The sequence below is a fragment of the Leguminivora glycinivorella genome, chromosome 5 (assembly GCF_023078275.1).
Source record: "Leguminivora glycinivorella isolate SPB_JAAS2020 chromosome 5, LegGlyc_1.1, whole genome shotgun sequence".
Taxonomy (NCBI): Eukaryota; Metazoa; Arthropoda; class Insecta; order Lepidoptera; family Tortricidae; genus Leguminivora; species Leguminivora glycinivorella.
The window spans coordinates 14,159,464-14,171,926 of NC_062975.1; the positions used below are offsets into that span (position 1 = coordinate 14,159,464).

Consider the following 12,463-nt stretch of genomic DNA (forward strand, 5'->3'; position numbering starts at 1 on the left):
ATTGCAGTTACAAATAGTGCGAAAGGGATGGCCTGATGTTATATCATATAACGCGCGACCATGATTGCCTGCCATTTATGATAAATTGATATTCGGTATTAGTTTGCCAATGTCCAATATTTCTCTACCTATCTAAATTGTCTTTTCTTTGAATATTCTTTAGAAAAGGTAATTCTTAATTAAAAACTTTGCATGTATGTATTGGATGTCAGGTGTGTATGAGGATATCAGATGAGGGCATCTTTCAATTTAGGCACAAACAACATTACCATACCTTCTGGTTATCTAAACTTATGACCAATATTCAATTCACTTGATTGCTCTCAGCTAACTTGGGAATGGAAGAGGACATCACATATTTTCTTTAAGTAAAACTAACAGTAGTTAACTTCACGTTTGTCTACAATTGTGCCTTCATTTGAAAATATATACATTAGTTTCTAACATTAAAGTATTCTTACAGCTACGTCAGGAAAAATGTCGCCTCGAACAGACGCTGGAGCAAGAGCAGGAATGCCTAGTAAACAAACTCATGCGTAAGATTGAGAAGCTTGAAGCTGAGACTCTTGCTAAGCAGACTAATTTGGAAAGGCTCCGCAGGGAAAAGGTAAGCTATATTTATCTATGCATCAAATATATATGATGAAGATCTCTCGCTCGTTTTTGCCCAGAACGTGTAAGTTGTGGAATGGGCTACCTTTTGATCTGAGGTGTTTCCCTTGCGCTATGATATGGGGTTCTTCAAGAAGCAGGTATTTAGGGTTCTCAAAGGTCGGCAACGCATAAGTGGCTCCCCTGATGTTGCTTATGTCCATGGGCGGCGATGACTGCTTCCCATCAGGCGGCTCGTCTGCTCGTTTGCTGACTATTTCATAAAAAAAAGACCCATAAAAAAATAACAGACGAAATTTGAACAAGGTTTTAAAATACATATAATGCTAAAAGATGTGTACAAATTTAAAATCTAAGCATTTGTATCTTGCCACACGACTTTGTGTATGACACTGACACGATCTTTAACGATCTAACTTAAGGAAAACAAGGTGTTGTCAAAATTCAGGTATTTATCTTATTGTGTTTGAGAACACCAATTAAAGTCCAGTTCTGCCTAACCTACTCGTACTGCAGAGCTGAACAGAGCCGAGAATTCGTTTTCCAGTTTCTTCCCACTGGTTAAAGCACAAAAGTTTACTCTTTTCCAATTTCAGGTGGAATTGGAAAACACATTGGAGCAAGAGCAGGAGGCGCTTGTGAACAGGCTGTGGAAACGCATGGACAAACTAGAGGCTGAAAAACGATCTCTGCAGATACGCCTCGACCAGCCAGTCTCTGATCCCGCTAGTCCAAGGTATTTTGGGTACAATTTACGGCCGATACAGAGGTCTTGACTTACAGAGGTACCGTAACCTAACTGCATCAGAGTGTAGTTCCCATACAATACAGGTTGCAGTTGGACTGCAGTAGGGGCCAGTTGCATCAACGTCACGCAGCAGAAGTCTATGGAAATTCCCGTACAAAAATTTTGCGAACGCTAAATTCGATAACGGGCGGTTTGGTGCAACCGACCCTATCCCCCATATTCATAAACTGAAATACTTCACTAAAGTTATCAAGCCGACAAAGTTCGTTTGTCCTTTTCCGACGCATTGGTGTGATAGAAAGGGACAAACGAAATTTATCGGCTTGACAACTAGGGCATGCTCCCGCCCCGGGAAATCCCCGTACTTTTATGGTGGCGAAAGAACCGGGACTAAAAATTAAGAACCGGTGCTCCTGGTTCTTTTCAAAATATCTGATTTTTTATTTTTGAATTGCATCTGCATTTGTATTTGTGCGATGGCATTTTTAGTATCTGTAAATAATTAGTAAAGTTGAATCTGACAAGCTATAAACATGATATTTATTGCAAGTAGTGCAATTTGAAACATTGCTTACAAACCATGGTATGATAACTTTAGTGAACGTTTATGAATAAGGGGGAAATTATTTATTTGTATACATTTTGTACTAGGCCCTAAACTCTCTTATTCTTATTCAGGTTGCGTTGATGAGTTCTGATCATGTGACTGATATGTGCTTATCTTAAAACAGAGGTCACAAAAGTGTTAAAACAGAGGGCGCGCTATTACATCATAATGATATAATAATGATATTATTTGTGCCGTTTGTATATCCGAGGTCTTTATAGAGAGTACGTCGTAGACGTCGCATCGGACCGATAGATGGCGCCATCGTTCGTTGTAAGTCGCTCCGGCGTCACACCGCCGCGATGTTGGTAGTCCCGTTTTCCCCACCTGCAACATAAGGCTCCTCGCGCCCCGACCCGCCACCAGCCACCCTCATTGTTTCGTCGAACGCCGAAGTGACCGGTTGTCGCGTATTCCGTTCGAACATTTTTACAGCATGGTGTCTCGAAATTAATCTTTTAGTTTCTATTTCCTCGTTACTTCTGGTCAAACCAGAGTTATTCGTGTTTTTATTTAAAAAGTGGCTTGTAACATTTCGGAATTATGAAATTTTTCAATTTCAATTTCACCCGTCAATTCTTTCTTCCCTTTTAATTTACGCTCGTTCGTCTTGAATAATGAGATATATTATGCCTCGCTAGCGATCACTATTCGTCTTTCGGGGTTCTCACGATAGAAATGAACGAGCGGTGATTTATGATTCTACCCACCTTTTTGTAAGAAAGTTCCATGCTGCAAAAATCGTTACCGTTAATCAGTTTTCTTTTTTAAACTATTCGCATTTCCGAGACTAAAGTAGGAAGTGTTATCCGCGTATTAAAAGTTTCGCGCGAGAATATAAGCGGTAACGTAGGTAAGTTGCTCCGCCGGGGACCACGTGCTCCGGGGACTACGTGCTTCGCGACCGCGGGCTGCGCGACCTGCGGGCTGCGGCGGCGGCGGCGGCGGGCGCGGTGAAGGAATACCGCGCTCCAAGGAGGTTTGAATTTCTCCGACGAATGGGTGAGCAGATTCATATTATTTTAGAAAGAACATGTTCGGTTTCCGATTCGGTGCGGAGGACGGCGGACACGTGTCGGCGCCGAAACTTACTGGTAGCGCTGCGATAGCGCCACTGACCGCGGCAGTGTTGTCCGCCACATCGGCGCCGCCGAAGTTGCGTAGAAGTTGCTTCCTCGTTAACGACCTCTGCGGTGCCGCCGAATAACGTTGTGGCCGCCGCATAGGCGTCGCGTGCGACGCTGTAAGTATGTCTGCTGCTGCCCCGACGCGAGCGCCGCGCCGTTAGTGATCAGTCGTCAATACGCAGGCTACCAGCGCGGCCACCTCCGAGCCTGCTGAAGCTGTCCACCAATATCGCTGGCCGCCACGCTTATGCTGGCGCCTCGATGGTGATGCAGAGCGTTCGTCTGCCGTGACAACGCCGCGATCCTGCTGAAGCTGTCCACCAGTATCGCTGGCCGCCACGCTTATGCTGGCGCCTCGATGGTGATGCAGAGCGTTCGTCTGCCGTGACAACGCCGCGAGCCTGCTGAAGCTGTCCACCAATATCGCTGGCCGCCACGCTTATGCTGGCGCCTCGATGGTGATGCAGAGCGTTCGTCTGCCGTGACAACGCCGCGATCCTGCTGAAGCTGTCCACCAGTATCGTGGCCACCAGTATCGCTGGCCGCCACGCTTATGCTGGCGCCTCGATGGTGATGCAGCGCGCTCATCTGCCGTGACAACGCCGCGATCCTGCTGAAGCTGTCCACCAGTATCGCTGGCCGCCACGCTTATGCTGGCGCCTCCATGGTGATGCAGAGCGTGCGTCTGCCTTGACAACGCCGCGAGCCTGCTGAAGCTGTCCACCAATATCGCTGGCCGCCACGCTTATGCTGGCGCCTCGATGGTGATGCAGAGCGTTCGTCTGCCGTGACAACGCCGCGATCCCGCTGAAGCTGTCCACCAGTATCGCTGGCCACCAGTATCGCTGGCCGCCACGCTTATGCTGGCGCCTCGATGGTGATGCAGCGCGCTCATCTGCCGTGACAACGCCGCGATCCTGCTGAAGCTGTCCACCAGTATCGCTGGCCACCAGTATCGCTGGCCGCCACGCTTATGCTGGCGCCTCGATGGTGATGCAGCGCGCTCATCTGCCGTGACAACGCCGCGATCCTGCTGAAGCTGTCCACCAGTATCGCTGGCCGCCACGCTTATGCTGACGCCTCGATGGTGATGTAGAGCGTTCATCTGCCGCGACAACGCCGCGACCCTGCCGAAGCTGTCCACCAGTATTGCTGGCCGCCACGCTTATGCTGGCGCCTCAGTGGTGATGCGGAGCGTAATACTGTTAACCGCTGCACAGGCGTCGCAATCCTTCTGCTGCGTCTGTCGTGACAACGCCGCAAGCTACTTGAAGTTTTCCACCGGTGTCGTCGGCCGCCACGCTGATGCTGGCGCCTTGATGTCGCCTCGATCGCACGAGGTAAGATTGCAGACGCGGCGACCTTCATCGCGCCACCGAGCGCAATACTGCGGCTGCCACGAAGGCGTCGCTAATTTTCCTGCCTCGTTTGCCGTGACGACGCCGCGAACTCTGTCGATGCTGTTCACCGATGTAGCTGACTGCCACGCTGGCGCCGGTGCCTCCCGCGCTGACCTCGAGAGGGCCACCGAGAACGATACTGCGTGACGCGACAGGGGCATCGAAGACGCCTTTCGAGCTGACGACGGCCGTCTCAATCTCACCGCCGAACGTAACACCGTCTGCTGCAGTGACAAGCTGGTAAGATTGCTGATGTGCTCCCTTGGTGTCGCTGGCCGCCACGCCGACGTCGGCGGCTGCCGTCGCGCCTGATGTCACGCTCACCGCCAACACTGTCTTCCGCTACAATGGTGCCACGACCACGACTATCCAGGCTCCGTCTGCTACGGTATCGTTGCAGACTCTGTTGCTGACCAGGCTGATACTACCCTCCAATGTGACGCCGGGCGCCGCTATCAGCTGACATCCCGTACACTATGGTATCCACTCTTCTCTTTCCAGTTCCCGTGAAGTACTTTGACAGTATTTACACTCTATTTTGACCAAGGACTCCTCCGTCGCCGAAGTGAGAACAGATAAATTCTAAAGATGCTACGTCCTAACGTGGCTTGGCTTCTCCTAACATAGTTGAACGAGGTAAGACGTCAATAACCGGACGAGGAGCCGCACTGCTGCAAGGGTGTCCTGACGATGTTCGCGAGCTATCTAATCGGAGAGGCGCCTCGCGAGACGACCCTGTGGTTCCTGTACATCGCTCATTGTGTAGGTCAAAGACATCGTAAAGGTTTGCGGAATTAAAAAAAAAAAAAATCTCTTTCAGAATGTCCAGATCTGAATTCGAGCCAGCATCCTGCATCCTGAGCGTGCGTCTGTTTACCGGGCGGACACCAAAACCGATCGGTAATCTGGCCGCGGGGGTTCCAAGTACACGAAGATTTCCCGGAGGCTTGTGGCGCCCCCTGTCCATTCGAGAGATGAACTTGTTCGCCGAGCCTCTAATAAACAAATTGGGAAAAATAAACCCGCTTCGCCTTAGTGAACTTGAGATTCCAGCTCAAAGCGAAAGGGGCCAGGAACTCAGGAGGACTTCATTATCATCTGGCTCGACTATACTGAATTAATAGTGCTTGATTCGATCGTAGAACCTGATTTCATCAATTTCACAACTTTCGTAGTCTACAGAGGAAGGTTGCACCGCTGCAGTTTCCAGCATTACCTCGTACAGCTGCCGATAGCTGTAGGCCAATCGCTCCTGTTTTGCTTGCATCTGCAGCCCGATAAGACCTTCAATAATCGTAACATTGTACGAAGTAAAGCTCTTCCGATGGAAAATAATCTTCAACAGGCGGTGGCGCTGGCGACTGAAGTGACATGCAGCCGGATTAAGGTTCGCATAGCACTATATGCTATGCACAGTTCGGTTGTATGTTATGTTATGCTGTACGATGGCAGGACTACATCTCTTCTGTTACGAGTAACTACGACAGTAACTGCTGACTCCAACAGACTGTCGTACGAGGTCAGTATGCACCCCCTGGGAGCCAAGTGACCTTCGGTGACCTCGCCTTCTTCTGCTTCGCCCGTCATCGTTCCTCTTCGTCTGCGAGAGCCCTGCATTACGCCGTACAACGGTACGTATTAAGCCTCCGCCACACATAAAGCGCATTCCGCTTCGCTAACGCTACGCTATCAGCGCGCTGAATGCGCGCGCATTCCGCTCGCGTCCCGCGCGCGTTGCGCTCGCAATCCGCGCTCGTTAGTTCCCGCTAGCGCCCACTGGGCGCAACGCCAGCGTTTGTGCGGTGCACCGCCATTATTGCGCTTCGCCTACGCTCTCAAAGCGCGCATGTGTGGCGGTGTTTTAATTCATCCCTTGACCTGCTACCACGACGTGTTCAGCAACCACCAGCGATGCGACACTGACGTCACCTCTCAGTCTACACTGTCGACCTTCATTGCACGAAGTAGAAATCCGTCGCATCGGGTTTTGGATTAGGTAATGGATTACCCTAAGAGTCAATGACTGACTTGAAGAAATCGACTGATACCTCCGTCCAGTGTAGTAGCAATCGACAGCGCTCGTACTTTTCATCTTCTAGGCTAGTTTTACCGAGCGATCAGTATCCTCAAATGCCCTCACTAAAAAGAGTTCAGAGTTCAGGAGTCTCGCTTGCAGCCGCGCTCGCTTGACGCGAAATAGTCTGATCGAAAATACCAGTATTGTAACAAATAGCCCTTGGGCGCGTGAGTGATGACCTTGTTCTGTGTTTGATATGGACGTAAGACGTTGGACTTTAAATAGTCATATCAAAGCTAATATTGATTTTGATAATTTTTACGAAGGGTTGACAAAAGCAGTATCAATTACGTTACCCTGCTACAGTACAGATAGTTACACTACTTTTACAGTTAATTTCCACACTTTGTGTCTGAAATTGGGTTTATAACCTGATAAAATAACGTCTCTGTTAATAATAATGGTGTATCTAAAGTTTTTGTATCTTGTTCAAGTCAACCTCGCCTACATCTTTTTTGGTTTTGATCTGCGATGTATAATAATGTCATTTCTCTAACTATTCGCTGACTAAAGCTAAACGTCATCACGAAAATCTCTTTAGGCGTTTCTGGCACCGAGATATTCGCGGATCGAAGGCGATTTCGACTGATACATCTGTCAAATCGGTTCAACAACTGATTCACTTATTCTTCTATGCTATGCCAATAGGGCTACCAAAGGCTTGCGCGCCAGCTGACTCGCCACCAGGAGATAATAAACAGGTCTCTATAAAGACCTCGGATATACAAACGGCACAAATAATATAAAAATTTTACCTTCCAATAAAATTATTATTATTTTGCCTGGTATATCCGAGGTCTGAGTGATGCCTTCCTGGTAGGCTTAATATACCGTCGGCACTTCTCCTCAACAATGAGGGTGGCTGGTGGCGGGTCGGGGCGCGAGGAGCCTTATGTTGCAGGTGGGGAAAACGGGACTACCAACATCGCGGCGGTGTGACGCCGGAGCGACTTACAACGAACGATGGCGCCATCTATCGGTCCGATGCGACGTCTACGACGTACTCTCTATAAAGACCTCGGATATACCAGGCAAAATAATAATAATTTTATTGGAAGGTAAAATTTTTATATTTAATTGATATGATACTGTTTAGTACTCATTTGTTTCAAATGCAGTTTTTTTAACTAAGTAAAAATACAAAACTACCAGACCCTTTAGCACAACTTGCCTTGTCGCGAGCGAGTCCATAAATCAAGTGCGACTTCAAGTATGGACTCGCGCGCGACAAGGCTTGTTGTGCTAGAGGGGCTGGTCGGGTAATATTTGCACTTGCGATCTATAAACGCCGATCACATATAATCACAAGATTTTTTTTTATTGAGTACTTGTTTGCAGACATGATAAAAAATGCTATAATTCAGAAAAAATACAATTCTGCTGGTCGTTATTTTTCTCCGCATCTGCAATAGCATTAGTGAATATTCATACCTCTATTAATTAACTTTTGTTCTTTTCAGAGACATTAGCAACGGTGATACTGCGTCGAATCTTAGCAATCATATTCAAACATTACGTTCGGAGGTTGTCAAATTAAGGTATTTTTAACTCATTTTCTTACTTATATAACATAAAAGAGTAAATCATTTACGATTCAGGCTATGTCTTGAGTTACGGCAAAGAGGATCGAGTATTATAGAGAGTTACTGTCAAAGTATAGCCTGACAAGTTTTTATTTGACCCTCGCCGCGTTGCGGATATTTAGCTGAACTAATTTATTTTACTGGCAAGGATTACTATTTGACACCCGTCGTCGAAAGTAAACGAAAAGTAAATAATTTAAATTTTCTAAAGGTTTCATCGCAATTTTGCACAAAATAAGAATAATAAAAGTGAAAATAATTATACTGAACGTGATAAATTACGTATAATAAAAAAGGATGAAGGATTTCACAGCATTTCGATACCAATGTTCTGAAATCGGTTGTTGACACGTCCGGTACTGACGGTTTATAGTGCGGTTATCCTGTATTGATTAATTGGTTTCGCGTTTAGCCTATTATATTTTTTGTTCTAATTTAAGGTGTCTGTAGCTCTGCCGTAAAAAATATTTATAGAATTAAGGAGGCCGTTTCATAATTGCCACCAGTACAGAACAAGGTCCCACGCAAAAAGAAAATAAACCTCGACAACTTCGATTAAGGCACAATATTCATGGATATTAAGGCTGTGCGAAAAGAAGTAGTGAACCTTGCTTATTAGATTTTGATTCTCTAAAACCATGTTTTAATTTTCTATAAATATTAACGGGTAACCAGTACACGCTGTCCCCATTACATATGACGTCGGCACATTATTGCCATATGAAAGCGGTTTGTAGCGACACTATTTCAGGCTCAAATAAAATCTTGTCAGGCTTTAAAATGTGTAATCACAGTGCATAGACTGAACCTCAGTTTTGACAATTTGGCCCATATTGTTAGCTTGATATGTGTTAAAATCTTAAAATGTCAAATATTAATATTAGCGCCATCTAGCCGAACATTTCCCAAAGGTGTAACGCCATCTAGGCCACCGTACCTTTTTCTCTAGGGCTTTGAGGTACGTTTTTTCTTAGACTTTATCCTTCTATACGGAGTTACATATGTCTTTGGTTACGTTCAACAACGGAGATAAGATCTTTTTATTTTTATAGTATTTAATTTTTGGTATAGCTTTTAATCGATCAATCCATACTAATGGAAAAGTGTGTGTGTCTGTTTGTTTGTCCGTCTTTCACCGCAAAACTGAGCGACGAATTGAGATTTTTTGAGTGGAGATAGTTGAAGGGATGGAGAGTGACATGTGCTACTTTTTATCTCTTTCTAACACGAGCGAAGCCGCGGGCAAAAGCTAGTAATTTATATTTCTCAATTCGGATTCCAATTAGAAAAAAATAGGCTCATTATTATTAGCCCGACCTTGTGTTTCAATCATAAAAATGTAGTAGGTATTTAAAAATACTTCTGGTGACTAGTTACAAAGGTTTGTAATCTAAATGAAGATTGTATTGAGATAACATTGTTAATTAACTTCAATTCCATTAAAACAATTGTTTCACTGATAAGGATGAATGTTTATTTGTAGCAGCTATTTTACCCATACATCGATACTAATATTATAAATGGGAAAGTGTGTGTGTCTGTTTCTTTGTCCGTCTTTCACGGCAAAACGGAGCGACGAATTGACGTTATTTTTTAAGTGGAGATAGTTGAAGGGATGGAGAGTGACATAGGCTACTTTTTGTCTCTTTCTAACGCGAGCGAAGCCGCGGGCAAAAGCTAGTAAGTATATAAACAGGCACTTCTAGTCAAGTCAAACAATAAATATGACGTTATGATGACCTAATGGTGATTATGGGTAAAACTTCTGTTGTCACTCATTATCCTGGTTACATTTCCCTGTTTGGAGACTTATAATCCCGATTTTATAAAGTCTCCCAACAGGGAAATGTAACCAGGATAATGAGTGACAACAGAAGTTTTACCCATAAGCGAGGCAGTGCCTCGAGCGCAAAACGTCTTCTCGTTTGCCTCATCCGAGCCAATTAGCTCGGCAAGATGGCGGCCCTCAGGCAGCTGTTCAGAATAGTCGCAGCATATCTTCCTCTTCCATGCCTCTTTAATGGGCATTTTCGCGAGAAGAATCACCAAAATATATTTTTTCTAAGGTAGGTAAATTTTATGTTTTTCCTACTCAGAATCACGAGCTCTTTCGAACAAGAGACAAAAAAATGGTTCCAAAATTTTCTATTATTTTGCATACTTTCCACTTTTTAACCGCTATACAAAGTGTTTGTAAAATGGTAACAAAGTAGAAAAATCAAATTTGGGACGCTTTTTTCCGCCTAGTGGGATGGAGAGGGCTCGTGATTTTGAGTAGGAAAAACATTAAATTTACCCATTTTAGAAAAAAAAGTTTTTGAATCTTTTTTCGCGAATATTCCTTTAGCGAATAGCTCTTATCGTCTCTTGCTTCAGTTTATTTCCACCATTTCTGCAGTTTTCCTTTCCCGTTTCTTTGCACGTTCATTCATGAAACCTTTCTTGTCACACGACTTTTCAACTACCTTTCAGGCTATAGGTACGAGATTAATATTCATATAATAATTACAGATTTGTATGTATAACGAAATACTATATTTTGTTACAGGAATCAATTAGCCGTGTCTCAAAATGAAAACAAAGAAAAGATGCATCGTTTTGCCTTAGAGGAGAAACACATTCGAGAGGAAAATGTTCGCTTACAACGAAAACTTCAGCAGGAGGTATTTCAATAATTGTCTACTAGTTACGCTTTTCTACACAGATGTCATATATACCATAAATCAAGCAAACATATCTACTTAGCGTGTCAAATGAACTCAGTAAAATCCACTGAGTTGTCCGTATTTAATCGCAGCTTGCAGCTTTCGCGCGTTAATTTTTGTAAGTTGAAGCCAACAAAAACATTAAAAATGCCTCGTTACGTGATATTTAATTGCAACAACACAAAAATTATGAACAAGGGCCTGAGACATATTTAAAATCACGGGCAGTAACAACTTCAGTACAAAATCTGACACGCTCGGCCGCCATACAAATAGATGAACTTGTTTCTTCTATCTATATCTAATTCTGTGCTTTTCTAAATAACATTTGTGTGCCCTTACAAAATTGGACGGATTTATAATAGAGTTGCGTACATTTATATCTCCAAACTAACGAACCGAAGTCGCCACCAGATATACGGGGTGGCCAAGATGCTCAAAAAAACTGAACACGCTATTTTTTAGGCGTTAGAGTGCGTGTTTAGATTTTTGGGGCCATTCAAGTATTACGTAAGCAAATTTATTACTTTGATCCCCTTCTCCCCCCACATCTCTTCGTCAGCAAAAGTTAGCAAATCTCTTCCCCCGCCCTCATACTTACGTAAACATTTTCATAAGACCCATGATAACATGTGTTATTTTAGGTTGAACGCCGCGAAGCGCTATGCCGGCATCTTTCCGAGAGCGAATCTTCATTGGAAATGGAGGAAGAGCGACAATTTAACGAAGCGTTAAGTGTAAGTGTTGTTTTATCTTTAGTTATAATGTTTATGTTATAATAAATATTCTCAGTAGTTGCGATAGGACTGTGTGAAGGAAAATCCTGGGGAAAATCCAAGATGTTTCAATCCAGCGCAAATCCGTTGGGCGGTCTGAACCTGATCTGAGTGTGAAAGGGAGCCAGACTAATAGTGGCAATGCTTTTATTTCGACTAAATAATTACTTATTAAGTTCCGATAAAGTTCATTTGTCCCTTTCTATAACACCATTACGTCGGAAAGGCGTTTGTCCCTTTCTGACTTTATCGGCTTGATAATTTTAGTGTACGTTTTTGAATAAGGGGGTTATTTTTTTTTTACAATGTGCTTACTTAATGAACCGTTATTAATGATATCTGTTTGGTGTAGGCTCGTTCCCGTAGCGTGTCGTCCCCAGGCGGGTCGCGTCCACTCTCGCCGTACACGTCACCACTGTTGCCCGGCGCCGGTCACAGGCCTGTCATGCATCTCAACTCACAGGTAAAACATCTATGACTATGACTACCCATTTATCATTAGGCAGGCAATCATGGTTGCGCGATAAATGATAAAAACACCAGGGTTACAAATAGTGCGATAGGGACGGCCAGATCTTTTATAATTTATCGGGCGACCATACTTGCCTGCCAGGTTTTGATGTTATGTTTCATCAAAAAAATATTTGTACGAATCAGTCCAATTCACTTTGAAGGATTGAGAAATAGGTACATAAAAAAATAGATTTTGATGAATTGAGGATCCAAATTATCCTTTTGAAAGTCGGGTTGATAAAAACGCTATCCGATCTTAATGTTTTCTCAGCTAACCTCCCCCATTTTTATGACAAATTGAGACGCGTCTTCCTT

At 44.2% G+C, this 12,463-nt stretch overlaps 1 protein-coding gene across 1 annotated transcript in view; it reads left to right on the forward strand.

Moving 5' to 3' along the window:
- The window catches only part of LOC125226142 (coiled-coil domain-containing protein 6), a 53,226-nt gene that overhangs the window by 35,703 nt on the left and 5,060 nt on the right, over nucleotides 1–12,463 (forward strand). Inside the window, exons 5-10 of the mRNA XM_048130031.1 lie at nucleotides 464–607; nucleotides 1,209–1,348; nucleotides 8,032–8,109; nucleotides 10,703–10,817; nucleotides 11,504–11,596; nucleotides 11,988–12,098. Of these exons, the coding sequence (XP_047985988.1) occupies nucleotides 464–607; nucleotides 1,209–1,348; nucleotides 8,032–8,109; nucleotides 10,703–10,817; nucleotides 11,504–11,596; nucleotides 11,988–12,098 (681 nt within the window). The remainder of the gene's footprint in view (nucleotides 1–463; nucleotides 608–1,208; nucleotides 1,349–8,031; nucleotides 8,110–10,702; nucleotides 10,818–11,503; nucleotides 11,597–11,987; nucleotides 12,099–12,463) is intronic.